The sequence below is a fragment of the Podarcis gaigeae genome, assembly GCF_964106915.1.
Source record: "Podarcis gaigeae genome assembly, chromosome: 3".
NCBI lineage: Eukaryota > Metazoa > Chordata > Lepidosauria > Squamata > Lacertidae > Podarcis > Podarcis gaigeae.
In genome coordinates, this window is record NC_139680.1 from 118,551,074 (window position 1) to 118,575,111 (window position 24,038).

A 24,038-nucleotide genomic window follows, 5' to 3' on the forward strand; every position below is an offset into this window, starting at 1 on the left:
AGGTGCCCTGGGGGAGAACATTTTGGGACAAACTAGGCCTGTACAAAAGGGACAGGCCCCACTCGATGAACCCAGACCATTGGTTCTTAAAATAAAAGTCATTCTGGACTCACAGCTGTCCATGGAGGCACAGGTCAATTCTGTGTTCAGGGCAGCTGTTTACCAACTCCATCTGGTACGCAGGATGAGACCCTATCTGTCAGAGGACTGTCTCGCCAGAGTGGTGCATGCTCTGGTTATCTCTCACTTGGACTACTGCAATGTGCTCTATGTGGAGCTACCTTTGAAGGTGACCCGGAAACTACAACTAAGCCAGAATGTGGCAGCTAGGCTGGTGACTGATGAGAGCGGCTGCCGGGACCACATAACTCCGGTCTTGAAAGATCTACATTGGCTTCCAGTACGTTTCCGAGCACAATTCAAAGTGTTGGTGCTGACCTTTAAAGCCCTAAACGGCCTTGGTCCAGTATACCTGAAGGAGTGTCTCCACTTCCATCGTTCTGCCCGGACACTGAGGTCCAGCGCCAAGGGCCTTCTGGCGGTTAACAGACCACTGTGCAGTGGTACCTCGGGTTACAACGCTTCAGGTTACATACGCTTCAGGTTACAGACTCTGCTAATCCAGAAATATTACCTCGGGTTAAGAACTTTGCTTCGGGATGAGAACAGAAATCGTGCTCCGGCGGCACAGCGGCAGTAGGAGGCCCCATTAGCTAAAGTGGTGCTTCAGGTTAAGAAGAATTTCAGGTTAAGAACAGACCTCCAGAACGAATTAAGTTCTTAACCTGAGGTACCACTGTATTTTAATACTTCGTTGGAAGCTGCCCAAAGTGGCTTGGGAAACCCGGCCAGATGGGCAGGGTATAAATATTATATTATTATTATTATTATTATTATTATTATTATTATTATTATTATTACTACTACTACTACTACTACTACTACTACTATTTTAAAAAGGTGGCAGAGAAGCTTTCAAACTGATGGTCCATGACAAAGCCGACAGGAGCCGAGGAGAGTCTGGTTTGGAAAAATCCTCCCTCTGGGGTGAATATAAAGGCAAAAGCGTTTGTGGCAATTTAAAATATAGAGGGGTAGAACTTGGTATTATGAGTGCAGAGGCACAGGGCAGCGATTCAGATGGAATAAAGCAGCACAGGTCAAAACGCGAGTGCCAAAGAGCGCACATGGAAGTGTTTATGTGCTAAAGCTAGAAGTCTCCGAACCAAAGAACTGGAGAGCTTGGTCTTAGGGGACGGCATTGATATATTAGGCAGAACGAAAACCTGGCGGGGATGAAGACGACCAGTGAGGACACTGTCCTCTCTGGATATAATAATGTTCAGCAGTAGTAATTTAGACCCTCACAGTTTCATTACTGCCAGTTCTACTGCTTCTTACTGCGTGTTTCATCCCAGAGTGATAAAAGATTGCTGAAGAGGTTGAAAACCTTTCATCCCACAAATTTCTACCTTAAAATGTTAAATGTAGCTGTTCCGTTAATACTTAGGAGTTCTTACCCATTGTTCTCTTTCCTCTTACTGACAAAGTATTTCCTCTTCTCCCTCTCCCCACCCATTTCCATGCACTGGTAGCATGTACTCCATTTTTCGCTCTATAGGACGCACTTTTTCCCCTCCAAAAATTAAGGGGAAATGTGTGTGCGTCCTATGGAGCGAATGCAGGCTCCTTGCGCTGAACTCTGAAGGCTTCAGGTTCCTTTAGCTGAAGCCGGGAGAGCAAGACTCTCCTGGCTTCAGCCAAAGGAACCTGAAGCCTTTGGAGTGCAGCGCAAGGTCCTGCTGCACTCTAAAGGCTTCCTTCTGTTCCTTCTCCAGCTTCGCTTGAAGGGGCGCTGCGCAGTTCTCCCTCTCTGTGCAGCGCCTCTCCTTTGCAGGAGAGGCGACACGCAGAGAGGGAGAACTGTGCAGCGCCCCTTCAGCCACGCGCCTGCCTGGAAGCCGGAGGAGGAACAGAAGGGACTCCTCTTCTCCGCTCGCTGTCTTGGCTTGTGCCATGGCCGCGCACAACCCCTCCGGCAGGGAGAGGTTGTGCGCAGCCTGTACGCTGCTCTTTGGGGCTGGGGGGAAATAAGATTTTTTTCTTGATTTCCCCCTCTAAAAATTAGGTGCGCCCTATGGTCCGGTGAGCCCTATGGAGCGAAAAATACGGTATGTTTCTTTGAGTTTCTGTCTTATGGTATTTCCAAGGCAGGTAGTTAAACCTGCACCCCTAAACCCACTCACCTGGGAATAAGTTGCACTGAATGCAATAATATTTATTTCTGAGGAGACATGGGGTTGTATCCAAACTAGCACTATGTGCCACTTTAAATGCGTCTGTGGGGGAATAGGGGTTATGGTTTCATTTTGTTTTGTTTTTGTTACGTACCGTATTTTGTGTTTTTATCTTGTATTTTTATCCTGTGAACCACCCTGAGATTTTCAGATGAATTTAATAAATAATAATAGCTGCTATCCTTCCGCAGAAGGACAGTTTCAATCTGTCCCATATTTCCAAATTTGTCCTTCTTTCTTTCCATGTTGTTTTATAATTGTCCTTGAATAGGTTTGTGTTTTTCGGCGAGACCCCCAAATATTTTCTTTTCTTTACCACTGTTATTTCTGTTTTACTTTGCAGCTGATCTGTTTGTTCCATGCTCATGTTTTTCACCATCATTTTATTAATTTTCAATCCTGCCAACATTCCAAATTCTTCAATTACTTTTAATGCTTCTGCTGTCAAAGTTATAGGCTCCTGTACTGTCAAGACTATATCGTCGCGAAGGCTTTAACCTTATATTCTTTTCCGCCACACTTTATCCCTGTAATTCTTTCTGTCTCACTTATTTAAGTAGTACTTCCAACATTGATATAAATAACAGAGGTGAGAAAGGGCAACCCTGTCTCTGGTAATCCACTGTTTATTATAAGTTCTGCATTTTGTTCTTTGTAAATTGCCTCTATACCCCTTAGAAAATTTGTACCTACGCCCAGTGATTCTAAATTCTTTTTCATAAAGGACCAAGACACATATAATAATAAAATATAAACGCTACTGGTAGGACAGAGAAGGATGCTCTGGAGGTGATGTCACACTGCACACCACCAGAGAGGGCACAGTGCTAGCTAGAAATCTCCAAAGCAGGGGTCAGCAAGGCTTACCAGCCATGGGCTGGATCAATCCCACGGAGATTGTTTGTGGGCTGGACCGGCGCAGCACGATGCCGGATATTCATGCCTGCGCAGAAGCAATTGTTGGCGTCTGGGCATGCGCAGAAGCTATTTCTGATATCTGTGCATGCGCAGGCGTGATTTCTGGCACCGCTCAGTGAGTCCCCGCACGCTGTGCTGGTTTAGCACAGCACGTGGGGACTTGCCGAGCGGGCAGCTCGGTTTGGGGGCGGCTCGTGGGCCGGTAAAACGGTCTTCGTGGGCCGCATCTGGCCCATGGACCTCACGTTGCTGACCCCTGCTCCAAAGGGACGGACCCCTCCATAGAATTTCTGTGGGTGGCTATACCTGGCTCCAAAAGGAAGCTGGTGCTGCGGACGAACTATTGTCCCCCCGATCAAAACGCTCAAGGAGACCTTGAGCTGATGAGTGAAGTCCAGGAAGCATCTGAAAGGGGAGACAAAAGAGTGGTGGGTGATTTCAGCTATGGTCACATGGACCGACGCGGTGTAAGGCAGATTCCTATACAGTGGTACCTCTGGTTAAGAACTTAATTGGTTCCGGAGGTCTGTTCTTAACCTGAAACTGTTCTTAACCTGAAGACCACTTTAGCTAATGGGGCCTCCCGCTCCCGCTGCACGATTTCTGTTCTTATCCTGAAGCAAAGTTCTTCTTTAACCCGAGGTAATATTTCTGGGTTAGCAGAGTCTGTAACCTGAAGCGTATGTAACCTGAAGCGTCTGTAACCTGAGGTACCACTGTATTCCAACATCGGGGACATGCACAACTGTTTCACACCAAGTCAGACCACTGTCCCCTCAGCCCAGCATCTATGTTCAAATATTTTAAAATTAGGCATCGCCGCAGCATCTGAGCCCAGGCACGATCCGGCTTCTCTACGGAAGGCAAGAAACTGTTTGCTGCAAAGGCTATCAGAAGCAAAGCTCCGTTTAAGAACTTGCTCTCCCTAGGTACCTTCTTCAGGCCCCTCGACACACAGATGCTTAGAGACCTGGCAGGTTTTTTCTTTTTTCTTTTCCAAAACACCTTAACCAGTTGTAATTAGCAAGGTCATGTGAGAGGCATCTGAAAGGGCTGCCAGGCAAGACCGGGGGGGTGGAAATACCGTATTTTTTGCTCTATAAGACTCACTTTCCCCCTCCTAAAAAGTAAGGGGAAATGTATGTGCGTCTTATGGAGCGAATGCAGGCTGTGCAGCTATCCCAGAAGCCAGAACAGCAAGAGGGATTGCTGCTTTCACTGCGCAGCGATCCCTCTTGTTGTACTGGCTTCTGAGATTCAGAATATATTTTTTCTTGTTTTCCTCCTCCAAAAACTAGGTGCATCTTGTGGTCTGGTGCGTCTTATAGAGCGAAAAATATGGTGCTTTGTGTTCTGGGAACAGCCGGGACACCCACACATACTTTACCAGGAGTGGTGGGCCTGGGAGGGTTGCCAATGTTTTTGCCAGCTCTCGCTCCTCTGCCTTTAACAGCAGCTTTGATTTGCAGGTCCCTCAGCTTCTCTTAGGGATGCAGGTGGCGCTGTGGGTTAAAGCCTCAGCGCCTAGGACTTGCCGATTGAAAGGTCGGCGGTTCGAATCCCTGCGGCGGGGTGCGCTCCCGTTGCTCGGTCCCAGCGCCTGCCAACCTAGCAGTTCGAAAGCACCTCCGGGTGCAAGTAGATAAATAGGGACCGCTTACCAGCGGGAAGGTAAACGGCGTTTCCGTGTGCGGCTCTGGCTCGCCAGAGCAGCGATGTCACGCTGGCCACGTGACCCGGAAGTGTCTCCGGACAGCGCTGGCCCCTGGCCTCTTGAGTGAGATGGGCGCACAACCCCAGAGTCTGTCAAGACTGGCCCGTACGGGCAGGGGTACCTTTACCTTTACCTTACAGCTTCTCTTGGTGCTCCACAAAGCTTCCCTTGTTGGTGTAGGCCAGGCACCCAAAAACTCGGCCCTCCAGATGTTTTGGGACTACAATTCCCATCATCCCTGACCACTGGTTAACTAGGGATGATGGGAGTTGTAGTCCCAAAACATCTGGAGGGCCAAATTTGGGGGTGCCTGGTGTAGGCAGATTCTGTGCAGTAGCAGAACAGTTTTATATGTTGGTTTCTCCACCTTCTCAGCGGGAACAGGGCAGCACTTTATGAAAAAACAAATTGAAACAATGGGAATTAGAGAAAGAATGGGAAAGGCTATAGCAGAGATATATCACCAGCAAAGAGCAAGGTTAATAATAAACGGAAATTTGACTGAAAGTTTTCCAATCACCAAGGGGACAAGGCAGGGCTGTCCCTTATCGCCCTTATTATTTATACTAGTTCTGGAAATCCTTTTGAAAGGAAGACAAAATAAAAGGAATTGTAATTGGGGGGGGGGGAATCCTATAAAGTTAAGAGCATTTGCGGACGACTTAATAATAACAACACAAGATGCAAAAGCAAGTCTTCCAGTGGCGTTAGAAATAATTAAGACATATGGGAAAATGGCAGGACTAAAGGTAAACTTCCAAAAAACCAAATTATTACCCGGTAACTAAAAATTTAAGTGCAGATGAAAGTAAATAAAATAACTCCAACAACTGACGGGTTTAGAAATTAAAAATAAGGTAAAATATTTAGGGATCTGGTTATCAAAAAAGAGTATTAATTTACATGAAGACTACCACTCCCATCGGGACGCGGGTGGCGCTGTGGGTTAAACCACTGAGCCTAGGACTTGCTGATCAGAAGGTTGGCGCTTCAAATCCCCGTGACGGGGTAAGCTCCTGTTGCTCAGTCCCTGCTCCTTCCAACCTAGCAGTTCAAAAGCACGTCAAAGTGCAAGTAGATAAATAGGTACCTCTCCAGCGGGAAGGTAAACAACACTGCTCTGGTTCGCCAGAAGCGGCTTAGTCATGCTGGCCACATGACCCGGAAGCTGTACACCGGCTCCCTTGGCCAATAAAACGAGATGAGCGCCGCAACCCCAGAGTCGGCCACGACTGGACCTAATGGTCAGGGGTCCCTTTACCTTTACCAACTCCCATCAGGGGCTGAAAGGAGTTGTGGTCCAAAACATCTGGAGGGCTGCAGTGCAGTACCGACCAACGGTGACCTCTTAGGCATAGGTGGGACAGGAATCATAGAATCATAGAGTTGGAAGAGACCACAAGGGCCATCGAGTCCAACCCCCTGCCAAGCAGGAAACACCATCAGAGCACTCCTGACATTTGGTTGTCAAGCCTCTGCTTAAAGACCTCCAAAGAAGGAGACTCCACCACGCTCCTTGGCAGCAAATTCCACTGTCGAACAGCTCTTACTGTCAGGAAGTTCTTCCTAATGTTTAGGTGGAATCTTCTTTCTTGTAGTTTGGATCCATTGCTCTGTCCGCTTCTCTGGAGCAGCAGAAAACAATTTTTCTCCCTCCTCTATGTGACATCCTTTTATATATTTGAACATGGCTATCATATCACCCCTTAACCTCCTCTTCTCCAGGCTAAACATGCCCAGTTTGGTTGCTCTCGTCTTCCATACCTGCCTCTCCATCTTCTTCAGATTGACTTACCACCTCTCTCTTTCTCTCCTTCAAGATCTTGTCCAACATTGCCATCTACCTGTGCACCATCTGCGTGGGCATCATGTCGTACTACATGGCTGATCGTAAGCACCGCAAAGCCTTCCTGGAAGCTCGTCAGTCTCTGGAAGTCAAGCTCAACCTTGAGGAGCAAAGTCAGCAGCAGGTAAGAGATGAATTGCTCCGACAGTAACAAACATTATCTCCCTGTGTCACGTCTGCATGAGCAGTTGAGCTGGATATCCAGGGAGGACAGGTCTACTCTTGGTGGTTCTTTAGTTTCTAGTGGTTGGTGGAGTCCATGTCCAATAGACATCTTTCTTTGCTGCTCCTCTCCAGAGATGGGCTATGGCTCAGTAGTTTTGGATCTGAGGTAAGACACCCACATAGCAGAAGTTGCCCCCAGTTCTGGGCGGCTCCCAACAGATGATTAAAAACACGATAAAACATCAAACATTAAAAGCTTCCCTAAACAGGGCTGCCTTCAGATGTCTTCTAAAAATCAGATACAGTGGTAACATGAGCAGAACGCAACCCGCGTCTGCGCGGGTCGTGATTCGCCGCTTCTGTGCATGCACGTGATGTCATTTTGAGCATCTGCGCATGTGCGAGCGGTGAAACCCGGAAGTAACCCTTTCCGGTACTTCTGAGACGCAATCTGAAAAGATTTAACCTGAAGCAAACGTAACAAGAGGTATGACTGTAGTTTATTTCCTTGACATCTGATGGGAGGGCGTTCCACAGGGCGGGTGCCACTACCAAGAAGGCCCTTTGCCTGGTTCCCTGTAACCTCACTTCTCACAGAGAGGGAACCGCCAGAAGGCCCTCAGCATTGGACCTCAGTGTCCAGGCTGAACGATGGGGGTGGAGACGCTCCTTCAGGTATACTGGGCCGAGGCTGTTTAGGATTTAAAAGTCAGCACCAACACTTTGAATTGTGCTCGGAAACGTACTGGGAGTCAATGAGGGTCTTTCAGGACTGGTGTTATGTGGTCTCGGTGGCCACTCCCAGTCACCAGTCTAGCTACCGCATTCTGGATTAATTGTAGTTTCTGGGTCACCTTCAAAGGTAGCCCCACGTAGAGCGCATTGCAGTAGTCCAAGTGGGAGATAACTAGAGCATGCACCACTTTGGCAAGACAGTCTGCGGGCAGGGAGGGTCTCATCCTGCGTACCAGATAGAGCTGGTAGACAGCTGCCTTGGACACAGAATTAACCTGTGCCTAGATGCTCGACTAGATTGCCTGATCCAGGTTTTTAGTAGGCTCTTACGTTCGCCTCCTCCAAAGAACTTGAAAGTGGCTTACATAATGGATCACAAGCATTGAAGGCTGTGACAGTCCAGAACATCTGCAAGGGAGCAGGTTGAGAGAGGTTTGTTTGCAACAACTGTGTCATGTGCAGAGGGGAAAGGTGCGCTCACACACCATTCCTCGGTGCTTTGGGAAGGGGGCTAAGAATAGACATACTCTTTTTATAGACGCGGCTGCATCCAATTCACAGCTGCCGGCCCCCTGTCAACAGCTCCTGCTGTCTGTCCCACACCAAGGCGGCTCCTAACGCCTTCCAGACCCGCGTCACCAAAGTGCTATTGATGTCAAGCCGGAGCTGCGGGTTCATGGGGAGATAAACTTTTGCAGGCGTCAGAGAGCGCTCGGCTGGGTCTTTGAAGAGATAGTTATGCATTGCTGTGAGAGAGACGGGCAGCATATCACCAGCCCAAGGCTTGTGCTGTACGACTGATAAGCAGAGACAGGTTCCCCTGTGAGGGGCAAAAGATAGAGAGAGAGAAAAAGGCAATGGAAGTGGAAAGGAACTCGGAAAGTTTTTGAGATGTTGACAAGTTCCTTTAAGCAGAAACTTGACCTCTGCTCTGCATTCTTGTGCATGTCCCTCTTCCTTTTGTACATCAGGACAGTCAGCGAATGGCACCAGTTTTGCATAAGACACCAATAGGGCTGGATTGAGGACAGGGTGTGTTTCTTTATTTTCCCCACCTAAAAGAGATCTGTCCTGAACAAATTCAACTTTGGTAATACAGTGGTACCTCGGAAGTCGAATGCAATCCAGGGTTTTAAAGACTGCAGAGAGAATAATTTGGTGCACTCTTCCCACCTTAGATCAAATCTATGCTTCCAGGTGCCATAAGAAAGCGGCAGAGACAGCACAGGATAGTATGCACCCCGGAAATGATCTCTTTCAGCTTCTGCCTTCTGGAAGAAGGTACAGGGTTATAAAGACTAGGACTAGCCGCCTGAGAAACAGTTTCTACCCAAATGCAATTCTGGTTCTAAACGCAGCATGAGGGATCTCTATAGTATAGTGCATTTTTTAGTATAGTGTATTTTAGTATAGTGTATTTTATAGTATAGTATAGTGTATTTTAAAATGGGGTTTCAGAGTTTTTAGGGTTTTTTGAATGTTTTATGTAGTTGGCAAGACAGTTTCATTGTTCTGTATGGGACAATGACAATAAAGATATTGTATATTGTATATCATATATATTGTATATCCATTCCGGAAGTCTGTTTGACTTCCAAAACCAAGGCGTGGCTTCTGATTGGCTGCAGGAACCTCCCGCAGCCAATCAGAAGTCACAGAAGTCGTGTCGCATGTTCGAGTTCCAAAGAACGTTTGCAAACCGGAACACTCACTTCCGGGGTTGCAGCTTTCGCGAGCCAAAATGCTTGACTTGCAAGGCGTTTGGGATCCAAGGTACGAGTGTACTTAACATGTGGCTGCTAATTGGATACCAAGATTTTTTAAATTTTATTTCATAAAATTTATACGCTGCTTGGTTGTGAAGAACCTCAAAGCGGTTTACGAAAAGATGGAATCGAGAAAGAATTACATCCCTACTTTAAAACGCACAAAAGTTAAAATGCTAAAACGGAATAAAATGACTTCAACTTTCTAAGAATCTGGGAAGGCTTGCCTAAACAAGAATGTTTTTAGCAGGTCCCGAGAAGAGCATAAGGAAGGCGCTAGCTTGATCTCAACAGGCAGGGAGTTCCACAGTGCAGGGGTAAAGGGACCCCTGACTGTTAGGTCCAGTTGCGGACAACTCTGTGGTTGCGGCGCTCATCTTGCTTTATTGGCCGAGGGAGCCGGTGTACAGCTTCCAGGTCATGTGGCCAGCATGACTAAGCCGCTTCTGGCGAACCAGAGCAGCGCACGGAAACGCCTCTACCTTCCCGCTGGAGTGGTACCTATTTATCTGCTTGCACTTTGACGTGCTTTTGAACTGCGAGGTTGGCAGGAGCAGGGACCGAGCGACGGGAGCTCACCCCCTCGCGTGGCGCTGTGGGTTAAACAACAGAGCAGGTGATGCCACACTAAATGACCAAGTTCTTACAAATGTGGAACGGATATCGTAGAATTGTAGAATTGTAGAGTGAGTTGGAAGGAACCTGTAGAAGTATACAGTGGTACCTCGGGTTACATACGCTTCAGGTTACAAACTCCGCTAACCCAGAAATACAGCTTCAGGTTAAGAACTTTGCTTCAGGATGAGAACAGAAATCGTGTTCCGGCGGTGCGGCAGCAGCAGGAGGCCCCATTAGCTAAAGTGGTGCTTCAGGTTAAGAACAGTTTCAGGTTAAGTACGGACCTCCGGAACGAATTAAGTACTTAACCCGAGGTACCACTGTATGTAGGCTATAGGAACAGGATCAGAAACTTAGCTTGTGCAGTGCTTAGCTTTGAAAGTGCTCTATAATTAGTCCACTTTTAAAGCTTTGTTTTAATAACATTTTGTGAGAGTTACAACCAGTAGAATGCATCACTTTGAACTGGGCCTTTGAGTGAACATTTTGGAAGGGTTTAAAAAACACCAAACATTGGTACATATTTATACTATTCTTCCCTCTTGAAACATGCACGCATTTTGTGCTTCTATACTTAGGTTCCATCTTTTAACCATATTTGGGTAACTTTCTCCTAAACCTTACTAAACCGGGACATGGTTTGTTGCTTATAAAAGGCTTTGTGGAGAAAAAGTTCCCAGTGGGCTGAATCCTTATTGTTTGGGCGCTGAAGCCTCGCTTTCGTCTCTAGATCAGTCTGGATTCTGGATAAACCACAGCCTTGCAAATGTTCCTTTCTCAGACCTTGTTTGTTCATTATTGCTGGGGAGAAAACAACCCGCTGCTTTAAAAGTGCTGTGGTGAAGTCAGGTTCAAATAGCTATCTTCCTCAACGCAGCTAGCACTGAGTCTGTTTGCTCTAAACACTCCTAATCTGCCTTTTCAGCTCAGAGAATTTTCAAGGCAACTTCCAGCAATGAAGACAAACAATGATAGCAAAGATAGCTCATAAAATATAATTACTGAAAAAAATATAGCCAATAAAACAGCGCATTTCATAGCCACAGTGGCAATAAAAAGAACCCGAGAGATATTATTCACCGAGAGGTTGGGCAAATGAAGCATTTTTGACTCGGTGTCTAAAAAGCAGTGATATATATCGTGGAAACCACAGGAGAGGAGAATGAAATTGTGTTCAGATTCTGCATGTGGGATCCCCACACCAGACACCCGGTTGCCCATTGTTAGAACAATATGCTGGTCTAAACAGCCTGATCAATCAGGGCTTTTTAGGTTCTTACCACTTGGCTCCTCTGCAAATTTTTAGTTTATTTGCAGTGCTTATCCGTCTCTAGGAAGGTCTTGATGTGTTCATTTTAGTGTATCTTTCATCTTTGTTGGAAGCCGCCCAGAGTGGCTGGGGAAACCCAGCCAGATGGGCGGGGTACAAATAATAAATTATTATTATTATTATTATTATTCATCCTAGCACAGCTTCCTCCTGCCGCTGTAGGCCCGGAAAGGAGGGAAGCTGCCACTGTTCAAAATTCACCAGGCGCATTTTGCACCAGGACGCGGGTGGCGCTGTGGGTTAAACAACAGAGCCTAGGGCTTGCTGATCAGAAGGCCGGCGGTTTGAATCCCTGCGACGGGGTAAGCTCCTGTTGCTCGGTCCCTGCTCCTGCCAACCTAGCAGTTCAAAAGCATGTCAAAGTGCAAGTAGATAAATAAGTACCACTCCGGCGGGAAGGTAAACGTCGTTTCCGTGTGCTGCTCTGGTTCACCAGAAGCGGCTTAGTCCTGCTGGCCACACGACCCGGAAGCTGTACGCCGGCTCCCTCAGCCGATAAAGTGAGATGAGCGCCGCAACCCCAGAGTCGGCCACGACTGGACCTAATGATCAGGGGTCCCTTTACCTTTACCATTCATCCATCCCAAATGTGGGCTAACCCAATTGTTTAATTGGGTTTTCTTTTCACCACGCAGCCTTTTCCGGGTGTTTGGAATGGCCTGTCCGTAAGAGACAGACCCTTTGCAACGGTTCCCGGGTGTTTGTGTGTGTGTGATGGAGCTTCTGCTCTGCAGCTTAGGATTTGCGTCCCCGCAGCTTCCTGTTGCTCGCGGCTGGAAGGATTTTTCCTTGTTTATACTATTATAGATTGCCTGTTCTCGGAGAAATCGAGAGGGAGGCCCTGGTGACAGTCCAGTTCCCATAGCAACGCTCTCTCTGTATCTGCTGCCAGAGAGTAACCCCTGTAGGCTCTCAGTAAAAATCCACTTAATTAACCAAGTTATTTACATTCAGAGCAAATCCCAAAATAAAATCCGAACATGCCTTTTGAAATCTTTCTCCACTGTGTGGATGAAATCATCCTTGCATAGAAATCATAGAATTGTCGAGTTGGAAGGGACCTCAAGAAGACCTCCTCTTTTCTTTTTGGGGTTGGTGTGTCTGTCTGTATTTATATCCTTGTTGCATTTGGCCCTCCAGGTAGCTCAAGGTGGTGGCTTACACGGTTTTCTTCCTTCGCATTTTTTATCCTTATGACAACCCTGGTAGGCTGGGCTGAGAGGCAGTGAGCTGCCTGAGGTTGCCCAATGAGTTTCATGGCTGGGCGGGGATTTGAACCCTGGTTCTCCCAAGCTCTAGTGCAGTGCTCTAACCACTAAGCCACACTATCTTGCCTTCTGTTGTGGGGAAATCACCCTCTTCATTGACTTAAGAAAATTATACAGACAGCAAAACGAAGAAGCCTAAATTAACATTGCCTTCATCGAAGGAGAAATAATAATAACTATTACAATAATGAAAATACTAAAAATACATTTACTTCCCCTTTTGAACTTCTATTCTGGTTACCATCCTCAAATATCCTTTATTAGGCATAGCAAACCACACATTATCAAACAGACACCGTATACAAATTGTGCAAAATACGAGCTCAGCAAAACAAGGTTTGTCCCAGTTAGATCTTTAACTCCAGAGGAAATCATATTCTGGTTACAATATATTACTATTCTGTAAGAATCTATTATATCCTTTGCTGTCGCATATAATATTTTATTTCCCAAATTCAACCTAACCCTCCCCTGCTCCCCACTGCTTCCCTTCACCTGTGTGAGATCTTCCCATCATAATATTTTTTTTTCTAGTTGCTTTAATAAAATAGAAGAACATGTTAAATTATAATGACTTCTTTTGTCCTTACACGCTTAACAATTGCCTATTAAGAGTTCTGCTTTAACACCATATTTCTTCATGTATTCCCTTATGCATTCCCATTCTGTGTAGAATTTTTGATTGGAGCAGCCCCGGACGGATGCAGCCATTTTTGCCATCTCGGCAAACTGACAAATCTTAACTTGCCATTCTCTCATTTGTAGTCCTTTTTCTGTTTTCCAATATTTTGCCATAAGTATTCTTGCGGCTGCGGTGATATACAAAAATATATTCCTTTTCTCCTTGGGTATGTCGTTTGTTTTCTCTGGCTCCAGCGCGTCTGAAGCCAGCAGTACACGGCATTAGCCACAGTACATTGGTATCCTGCAGTTTCTCAAGAAATGTTGCTGTATAGATGCTGTCTTCCCCGAATTGGAGTTTGGGGTGGGGAGCTTTGCATGCGCCAGGAAACAGGTAATGGGCATGAGGTGAGGACAGTCTCCACCAGTCCTCCTACGTTAGCCAAGCTGCAAAAATAATACCGTAATAATGAAGCAGTTGGCCCATTGTAAATCCACAAAGAAACACAGGTTGGGCTCCAGCAGAGTTAAATCTTGAAGTCATGACACTGCAACCTTTGCTATTTAGTAAAGTAAAGGTAAAGGGACCCCTGACCATTAGGTCCAGTCGTGGCCGACTCTGAGGTTGCGGTGCTCATCTCGCTTTACTGGCCGAGGGATCCGGTGTACAGCTTCTGGGTCATGTGGTCAGCATGACTAAGCCACTTCTGGCGAACCAGAGCAGCACACGGAAATGCCGTTTACCTTCCCGCCGGAGTGGTACCTATTTATCTACTTGCACTTTGACGTGCTTTTGAACTGCTAGGTGGGCAGGAGCTGGGACCGAGCAACGGGAGCTCATCCTGTCGCGGGGATTCGAACCGCCAACCTTCTGATTGGCAAGTCCTAGGTTCTGTGGTTTAACCCATAGCGCCACCTGCATCCCTTCTAAAATTGGTATTTTGCCTTTATTTCTAAGTTGAAGCCCAGACGACCTAAACAAAAAAACCAAAAAAAGTGAATTTACAAACAGTTAAAATCGTTAGTAGGATTGGAATATCACTTGTAGTTTAAGGTTGATTCTGGACATAATGGGTTTGGATTGTCATAGAAGATGCGGGAGGAAAAGATTAATAATGGGGCACACAAAGGGAAGGATGGCAGTCTGGGAGATTCCTTGGGATCTTGTTTTTATTATTTATGTTTGATATATCTCTGTAAAAATTTAAGTTGAAAAACCTTTTTTTTTAAAAAAAATCGAGTTTCCAGTATCGATACCTATAAATTCCAGCCATTACCTTAAAGTGACTCGGTTAAAAGGATTCCATTGTAAACTGCTGATGGGACTTCAAGAGATGTTGTCTTTCACATTGAAAGCCTGCTTATAAGATTTGCTTTTCACCTTTTGTAAAAAGCGACAGTATCCTGTTTGGGTGGGTCAGGAAATCCCCAGTATGATCTCTGTTAGAACCCATTGGGAATGAAGGAATCCTAGAACTGTCAAGTTGAAAGGGACCCTGGGCATCATACGATACGATAATCTTTATTGTCATTGTCCCATAAAGGTAAAGGTAAAGGGACCCCTGACCATTAGGTCCAGTCGTGGCTGACTCTGGGGTTGCAGCGCTCATCTCGCTTTATTGGCCGAGGGAGCTGGCGTACAGCTTCTGGGTCATGTGGCCAGCAGGACTAAGCCGCTTCTGGCGAACCAGAGCAGCGCACGGAAACGCCGTTTACCTTCCCGCCGGAGTGGTACCTATTTATCTACTTGCACTTTGATGTGCTTTCAAACTGCTAGGTGGGCAGGAGCAGGGACCGAGCAATGGGAGCTCACCCCATTGCGGGGATTCGAACCGCCAACCTTCTGATCAGCAAGTCCTAGGCTCAGTGGTTTAACCCACAGCGCCACCCGCGGCCCTTCATTGTCCCATACAGAACAACAAAATTGAAAAATCTACATAAGACATTCAAAACCCGACAAACCTATCCCAGCTACCCCAACCTGGTTAGCCCCCTAAAAACTCTTGATACCCCATTTTTAAATACAATATACAGTGGTACCTCGGGTTAAGTACTTAATTCGTTCTGGAGGTCTGTTCTTAACCTGAAACTGTTCTTAACCTGAAGCACCACTTTAGCTAATGTGGCCTCCTGCTGCTGTCACGCCGCTGGAGCACAATTTCTGTTCTCATCCTGAAGCAAAGTTCTTAACCTGAAGCACTATTTGTAGGTTAGCAGAGTCTGTAACCTGAAGCGTATGTAACCTGAAGCGTATGTAACCCGAGGTACCACTGTACTCCTATACAGACTCCTTACAATGTGTTTAAAACCAAAATTGCATTTAGGTAGAAACTGTTTCTCAGGCGGCTAGTCATCTAGTCCCAATTTCTCACAGTCCAATAATATGCATCTGTCCCATACGGGGATCAAACCTGCAACCTTGGAGATTACCTGCACTGTGCTCTAATCAGCTGTCCAGAGCATCTCATGAGTCAAATTCTGCCTATGGGAACTTATGCTCCAAGCCTCTTCTCTCATGAGCACAAAGCAGGTGTCCTGGGAACCTCACAAGCAGGGAACAATGAAAGGAAATTTCCTCCACCCTGAGCAACTAGTAATCAGAGGAATAATTATGGTACGTCAAAACACTTTTGGAGCCAACAGTTAAAGTACAGGTTGCCCTGAGAACAGCCCAGCGGTCAGCTTCACTTGCATCTTAATTTCCTGAACAGGAAGGTCTTAACCTCCTCGCAGAAGGATAACAAGGAGGGAGCCAATCTGGCCTCTCTTGGGGGTGAATTCCACAGTATGGGGGCAGCCACAAAAAAGGCTCTGTCTCGTGTTGCCATCAGATGTTGGTGAGACCTAGAGATGGTACTCACCTGAGGATCTTAGCACCTGGGCAGGTTCGGATGGCACTTGAGTACTCAGAATACATTTTTTAAATAAAAAAACCTCCTAAGCGTTTTTGAAATTAGCGATGATGATGATGATAAGGGAAGTTTTTAATGTTTAATAGGTTATTGTATTTTAATATTCTGTTGGAAGCTGCCAACAGATCAAACCTTTCAATTCTACGCACACCAGCATCAATACATAGCTGCCCTTCATTCCTGCGTCTCAGAATGACGGAGTTTTTGCTTTGATCACACCCAGAACCAAGTTGCGCTTCGGTTCTGCTTAGCAAATGTTGCCCCGGCCTCATCAGCAGCTCTGCCAATTAGCCTAGGCAGCCACAGAAGAGCTAATTAGTCTGGCAGGCTTCATCTTTAAACACCCTAATAGGGTGCCTAGAGAGCTGGAGGGAGGGAGGAGGGAGAGGTGTGTCTCTGATATAATCTGAATTATTACTCTTGCCTTCTGGACTGCGGTCTCCTGCAGTGTGAAACTGCTGCAGTTCTCGGCTGAAGGAGGGTGAGCTTGGGAGCTTCTCATCAAGCCACAATTTCAGTATGTGGGGGCCCTTTTGCCCTCCCCCCCCCCACCGATGTGAAGATTAGTTGTCAGAAAAAGTGTGTCTTGTGTATGCAGTTTAACCCTGGTGTCTGAAGATTCTCCCCTGTGGGAAAAACAAACAGCAGGTGTAATCTGGACATATCCTGGCAGTTGAATATAAAATTGGGGAGAATGAGGAGAACAAGACTTAAGGCTGGTGGGGGACAAGGCTCTTGATGGGCAAATTGGAAGGATGTTTACTCTTTCAGTTTTTTCCTGCAAATGTGTATTCCCTGCATTCCAGGGAGTTGGGGGTCAGCAAACTTTTTCAGCAGGGGGCCGGTCCACTGTCCCTCAGACCTTGTGGAGGGCCGGAATATATTTTGAAGGGAGGGAATGAACCAATTCCTATGCCCCACAAATAACCCAGATATGCATTTTAAATAAAAGCACACATTTTATTCATGTAAAAACACCAGGCAAGCCCCACAAATAACCCAGAGATGCATTTTAAACAAAAGGACACATTCTACTCATGTAAAAACATGCTGATTCCCAGACAGTCCGCGGGCCAGATTTAGAAGGCGATTGGGCCAGATCCAGCCCCGGGCCTTAGTTTGCTTACCCGTGGACTAGATGGTCCATCACAGCTCTGCAATTCTATGGTTCTGTGTTCAAGTTCCACCACAAATGTGTGGCCATGAGAGACTCTTCATGGTTACAGTAAACGCAAGCTAGAATATATTGTGCATGCAACCTGGAAGAACAGTGCTCTTTGGGGGGGCGGGAATGATTTCGGTGGGAGTGGTGAATCGGTTTTATGCTACACACTTTAGTGCAAGAATTCTAGTAAATTGAACTGGAGCAATTAAGATTTGCAAGGAGTGTGTGATGCCATTTTCTAATGTTGCTTCCTGTGATGGGATAATGAGCTGCTTGTGCGTAAAGCTTGATCCCTCTGGGTTTTGGCTAGCCAGCCAACCTCTGTCTCTAACGGAGCCCCCAAAGCATGGCTCCGTCAGTCGCTGGTAGAATCCGACAGTGGGCGTCTACGGAATCTATTCCAACATAAAAGTTCCTTGACGGAAACGCGTCGTCTGGATTCTCGGCGCGACAGTTTCCGGCGAGGAGTGGGGGTGCTTATGGGAGGATCTGAAACTCCTCCGCTGTTACTGCTGGAAGAGTCCCTGAGCCATGCCTCCATCTCTCTCTCCTTAAGACTTCCCGATTTCCCCCTACTGGTGCCTTCCTCCGCTGCTGACTCTCTCCTGCCTTCTGAGAGCCTCTCCACCTCCTGTCTTTCCGATGGCAGTTCCCTGACATCCACCTCCCCTCCAGGGCCCCCTTCACCCCCTCCCGCCCCCTTTTCTAATGGCGGTGAGGGTGGAAAACCCCGGAAAGAACCCTCTTCATCATCAGAGGATTCGAACACTTCTCTCCACTGCCCCCCTTCTCTTCTCTCTGTGTTCTCTTCCTCGACAGATTCTGCTCCCTCTTCCTGCCCTGATTCTGGGAACCCTTCAAACTCCTCTTCCTCATCGGTTGTGCCAAAGTGTTCCCTCCTAAACCTTCCCACGGGCTGAGGTTTCCTTGGAAACCGTTGATGAAACGTTTCTATTAAAATCTCGTCATTGACCTCCTCTGCCGGTACCCATGTGTTTTCCGACTCCGCTTCCCCTTCCCATTCTACCAAATACTCCACCTGATTCCCTCTCCACCTGGAATCAATGATTCCTGCCACATGTGGGTTGCGTTCCCTTTCTTCTATTACTGGTGTTTGCGTGACCTCTCCTTCACGTTCCCCCCACTCTCGCCCCTCTCGGTATGGCGACCGTAGAGACCTGTGAAATATTGGATGCAGTTTCATGTGGTTGGGCAATCTGAGCTTGAATGCCACCGGATTGACCTGTTGTATGACCTCAAAGGGTCCTAGCCGTTTGGGTCTTAATTTCTTACACCCTCCCTTGAACGGCAGTCCTTGGGTGGATAGCCACACCCTGTCCCCCACCCTTATGGTTTCACCTTCCCTTCGGCTTCTGTCTGCTTGCCTTTTGTATTCTTCCTTGGCCCTCTCTAAGTTAAGTTGGAGTTGCCGGTGGATCGCTTCCATCTCTTCAACAAAGTGTTCTGCAGCCGGTACACTCCACCTCTCCCCTCCTTCTCCTGGAAATGCCCTGGGATGACACCCATAGTTTGCCAGGAAGGGACTTATCCCAGTGGACACATTCTCCGCGTTGTTGTAGGCAAATTCTGCCAGGGCCAACTTATCTACCCAATCATTTTCTCGGTCACTTACATAACACCTCAGGTATTGTTGTAAAATCCCGTTTGCCCTTTCCGCTTGCCCATTTGTTTCTGCGTGCCGGGCAGTTGAAAAATTGACCTCCACGTGCAGTAAGCTCATGAGCTTCCTCCAGAACCTGGAAGTAAACTGTTTCCCTCTGTCGCTGACCACCCTCAAGGGGGCGCCATGCAATCTGAAAATATGCTCTACAAACAACTTGGCGGTTTCCTCCGCTGTGACCGCATGTGAACAGGCTATAAAATGACACATCTTAGTTAATAGATCTACCACCACCATGACAGCTGTCTTGCCTTTGGATTTTGGCAGGTCCGTCATAAAATCTATGGATACTGCCTCCCATGGCCTTTCTGGTGTGGGTAAGGGTTCTAATAGCCCCGCTGGTGCCAGCCTCTCCCCTTTCGCTCGCTGGCACCTGTCGCACCCCCTGACATATTCCCGTACGTCCTCCCTCACCTTGGGCCACCAAAACTCCCTGGTAACCAACCACATGGTTTTGTGCTGTCCGAAGTGCCCCGCTGTGGGGCTGTCGTGCAACTGTTTGAGTACCCTGCCCCGCAGTTCCCCATCGGGTATGTACAGTGCCCCTTTGTAATACAACGCCCCGTTCTTTTCTTCAAACCCCCGTGTTCTCCTCTGTCCTCCTGAGTTCTCTGAGTTTCTCTTGGGCGTATTCATCGTTCTCAGTACTCACTATCAGTTCCCTCTGCCCCATCAATGCCGCTCCACACACTCAGTGGTCCTCAGGGATTATATGCCTTGCCTCAGGCGCTCCCTCCCCCTCTAAGTACTCAGGTTTCCTGGAAAGAGCGTCCGCCCTTACGTTCTCCGAGCCTGGCACGTAACGAATTTCAAAATGGAATTTGGAGAACTCCTGGGCCCATCTCACTTGTCTCTGGTTCAGCACTCGGGCTGTTCTCCAATATTCCAGATTTTTGTGGTCAGTTCTGACTTGAACCTTGTGCTGCGCCCCAATCAGCAAGTGCCGCCATCTCCGGAATGCTTCATGAATGGCGAGCAGTTCTCGGTCGTATACTGTGTAGTTCCTCTCGGATTTGTTCAACTTCCGCGAGAAGAAGGCACACGGTCTCCATTCTGACGTATCTTTTCCCGGCTGGAGAAGCACGGCCCCCACCGCTCGGTCTAACGCGTCTGTCTCCACTCTCATTGGTTGCTGTAGATCCACGTGCAAAACTTGCTCTTCCGACGCAAACGCCTTCTTTAATCGTTCGAACGCCTGCTGCGCCTCTTCCGTCCAAACAAATTTCTTCTTGCTGCTAAGACAATCCGTGATGGGCGCCGTTAAGTGGGCAAAGTTTTTGATGAACTTCCTATAGAAGTTTCCGAAGCCCAGGAATCTTTGCACGTCCTTCTTGGTCTTTGGTGTCTTCCATTCCAGTACCGCTTGAACCTTGCTGGGATCCATGGCTAATCCCTTGTCAGACAACCGGTACCCCAGGAATTCCACCTCCCTGGTATGAAACTGACACTTCTCCAGTTTCACCCACAGCTGGTTTGCTCGCAGTCTGCTCAGTACCTCTCTTACATCTCGCACATGCTGCTCCTCATTCTCTGAGTACACCAGGACGTCATCTAAGAACGCTACGCAGTTCTTGTAGAGCAATGGCCCCAGGACGTGATTCATGAATGATTGAAAACAGGCCGAGCCCCCTTGTAATCCGAAAGGCATAACTAAGTACTCAAAAGCCCCCAAGGGGGTGAACATAGTGGTCTTCCACTCATCCCCCTTTCTCACACGTATCAAATTATATGCCCCCCTAAGGTCCAGCTTGGTAAAAATTTTCCCTTTTCTCACCCGTGTCAGAATGTCATCAGTTCTGGGCATGGGGAAAGTCACTGGTTCTGACACTGCATTTAGGGCCCTGAAATCCACTACAAGCCTGGGTTTATCCATGTTTTTTTTGTCCACAAAGAACACTGGGCTGCCCCCCACCGCTCGTGACTCTCTGATGAAACCTCGCTTGAGGTTCTTGTCAATGAACTCCCTTAACTCCTGCATCTCACTGTCTGACATTGCATACAGCTTGCCCACTGGCAATTGTGCTCCTGGGAGTAAGGTAATTTGACAGTCAAAAGGTCTGCGCGGGGGCAGTTTATCTGCTTCCTTTTCGCTGAAGACGTCAATCAAGTCAGCATATTGTCGTGGCACCTTCCCTTTGTCCGTTACTTCCATCCCTGCTAGAGTGGCCTTGGCCCCTTCCTGAGCCTTTCCCTCCTTGCAGTGTTCTAGGCAATGTGCTGATCCAAAGGAAACCACCCTCTGATGCCAGCCTACTAGGGGATCATGTAGTGCCAGCCAGCTCATCCCCAAAATAATAGGAGCTGCTGGAAGAGTCCCTGAGCCATGCCTCCATCTCTCTCTCCTTAAGACTTCCCGATTTCCCCCTACTGGTGCCTTCCTCCGCTGCTGACTCTCTCCTGCCTTCTGAGAGCCTCTCCACCTCCTGTCTTTCCGATGGCAGTTCCCTGACACTTCCCATGTCCCCCCAAGGTGGCTACATTAAACGCTATCAGTTCTGTGTGTCTTGCCACCCTCATTATCATTGGTACAGTCTGTTGGCTCACTTCTCCTCCCAACAGTTCTCTCCCATCAATCGTGGTCACCTGCAGAGGGTTACTTAACGGGATAGTCTGTATCTGGTGTTCAGCTGCAAACTCCTTACTCATGAAATTACAGGAGCTGCCTGAATCCAATAGCGCTTTTATTTTTAGTGGGTGTCTGTTTGGCAGCTCCAGCAACACCTCTATCACAAGCGCTGGTCTTGGGGGTTCCGGCGTGGGCACTTTCACTACTCCTTGGCCTGGCTGCTGTGCCCTGATGGTGGCAGCCAGGCGTTGGCTTTTACTTGCTCCTTTATTCCTTCTTCCTCCTTCCCCCCAACAGTTCCCGCCATCCCTTGCCATTCCTTTCTTTGCGGACAGACTCTGGCAAAGTGACCTGGCTGTTGGCAGAGATAACATTTCTTGGCACTCTTTCCCTCCTTCTTCCGCCCTTCACTGGTGTTTGAAACTGCGCGCGCGCGCGCTGTTCCAAGTTCCATCGGCTCTGCTGGCGGGAAAGGCTGCTCCGGAATCTCTGGAATGCGGAAATCCTTCCAACGTTCCCCCTTTCCTTCCCGCTTTTCCAAAGCTCTTGCCTCCTGGCGCGCTCCTATGGACAGCGCAGATTTAGTCAGCTGGTCCATAGACTCCGCCCTAGGCGCCCGGGAAAGTTCATCTTTCACTGCCGGAGAGAGCCCTTCTTCAAACAGCATTTGAATGGGTTCACTCGCTAGGTCCCAACCCAGTCTATGTATCAACATGGTGAACTCAGTCCAGTACTCACGCACAGATCGGCTCCCCTGTTTACACGCCATTAACTGCCTGCGCACCACTCCCTGCTCAATCTCGCTAGAAAACATCAGGTCCATGGCGCGAAAAAACTTCCTCGTGTCCTTTAGGATTTCATTGTTGGCTGCCATCAGGGGTCTAACCCAGTCCTTCGCCCCTCCCTCTAGATGGCCAATAACGTACGCCACTCTAGAATCCTCATCGGGGAAGTCATCAAACTGTAGATTGAGAGCATATTGCATCTCGGTTCTAAAGGCATGATAGTTCCTGGGATCTCCCCCAAATTTCTGCACCAATCCAGGCACCTTTCTTGCGAGTGGGGTGGTTTTCCCCTTATCCGCATCTTGAGCCCTCCTCTCCTTGAGCCTCGCCGTTTGCAGCGTGAGCTGGACCTCCAACGCCCTGTACCTTTCTTCCAGGCTTGGACCCGCTCCAGCTCCAGCTCCTGCTCCTCCGGTTCCGGCTGGGTTGCTCATGATGCCTCTGCTTGCACAAGCTGCTTTCAGAGACTGTCGGATTGCTGTGATGGGATAATGAGCTGCTTGTGCGTAAAGCTTGATCCCTCTGGGTTTTGGCTAGCCAGCCAACCTCTGTCTCTAACGGAGCCCCCAAAGCATGGCTCCATCAGTCGCTGGTAGAATCCGACAGTGGGCGTCTACGGAATCTATTCCAACATAAAAGTTCCTTGACGGAAACGCGTCGTCTGGATTCTCGGCGCGACAGTTTCCGGCGAGGAGTGGGGGTGCTTATGGGAGGATCTGAAACTCCTCCGCTGTTACTGCTGGAAGAGTCCCTGAGCCATGCCTCCATCTCTCTCTCCTTAAGACTTCCCGATTTCCCCCTACTGGTGCCTTCCTCCGCTGCTGACTCTCTCCTGCCTTCTGAGAGCCTCTCCACCTCCTGTCTTTCCGATGGCAGTTCCCTGACACTTCCCATGTCGTACATACCTGTTTCTGCTGTCTCCAGTCCAAACAGGCTTGGCGGTTTTGGGAACCAAGCAGGAAGCCTGCAAAACCTTTGCAGCCTTTTGCTGTGATACCTGCATAGTAGGGGGTTTCTGTTAAATCCCTGACAGACGGCCATCCAGCCTCTTCTTAAAAACCTCCACTGAAGAAGAGCCAACCACTTTCCAAGGTCGTCTCTTGAGCAGCTCATAACACCAGAAAGTATTGTCTAATGTTTAGTCAGAATTTCCTTTCTTGGAATTTGAATCCACTGGTTCAAGTCCTGCCCTCTGGAGCAGGAGAAAACAATATTGTTTGCTCTTCCATGTGGCAGCTGTTGTGAACAAAAATCTGCCCTTTTTCCCCTTATGGGGTATCCAAGAGCCCATATAGAGTCCTTACGTAGGTTCCCTACCAGAGCATATTGAGAAGCAAAGCAGCTAGTAAGCCTGATCTTTATTGATCTGTTGCAACAGGGTCCTCACCACATGCAGGAGGGAGGAGGAACCCAGAACAATGGTGTGCAAGCCTTTATTTAGACTTTTGAAATTGCCACCCTGTGGATCAAGACCACCCCCAGAAACATCATACCTACATCACAGAAAGGGCGGTCTACAGCAGAAATCTGAGTGCTTTGTTTACCTCCTGTCTGCCAGGTTACCTGTTTAATGGTCACTTGATTGGATTGCCTGGGGAGCCTGGCCAGTCTTTTGTAATGATAAATTCTTAGTTCCTGAGCCAGGTCACAG

At 47.9% G+C, this 24,038-nt stretch overlaps 1 protein-coding gene across 1 annotated transcript in view; it reads left to right on the forward strand.

Moving 5' to 3' along the window:
- ADCY3 (adenylate cyclase 3) overlaps positions 1-24,038 on the forward strand; it is a 101,161-nt gene that overhangs the window by 18,549 nt on the left and 58,574 nt on the right. Inside the window, exon 3 of the mRNA XM_083733115.1 lies at positions 6,750-6,899. Within this exon, the coding sequence (XP_083589241.1) occupies positions 6,750-6,899 (150 nt within the window). The remainder of the gene's footprint in view (positions 1-6,749; positions 6,900-24,038) is intronic.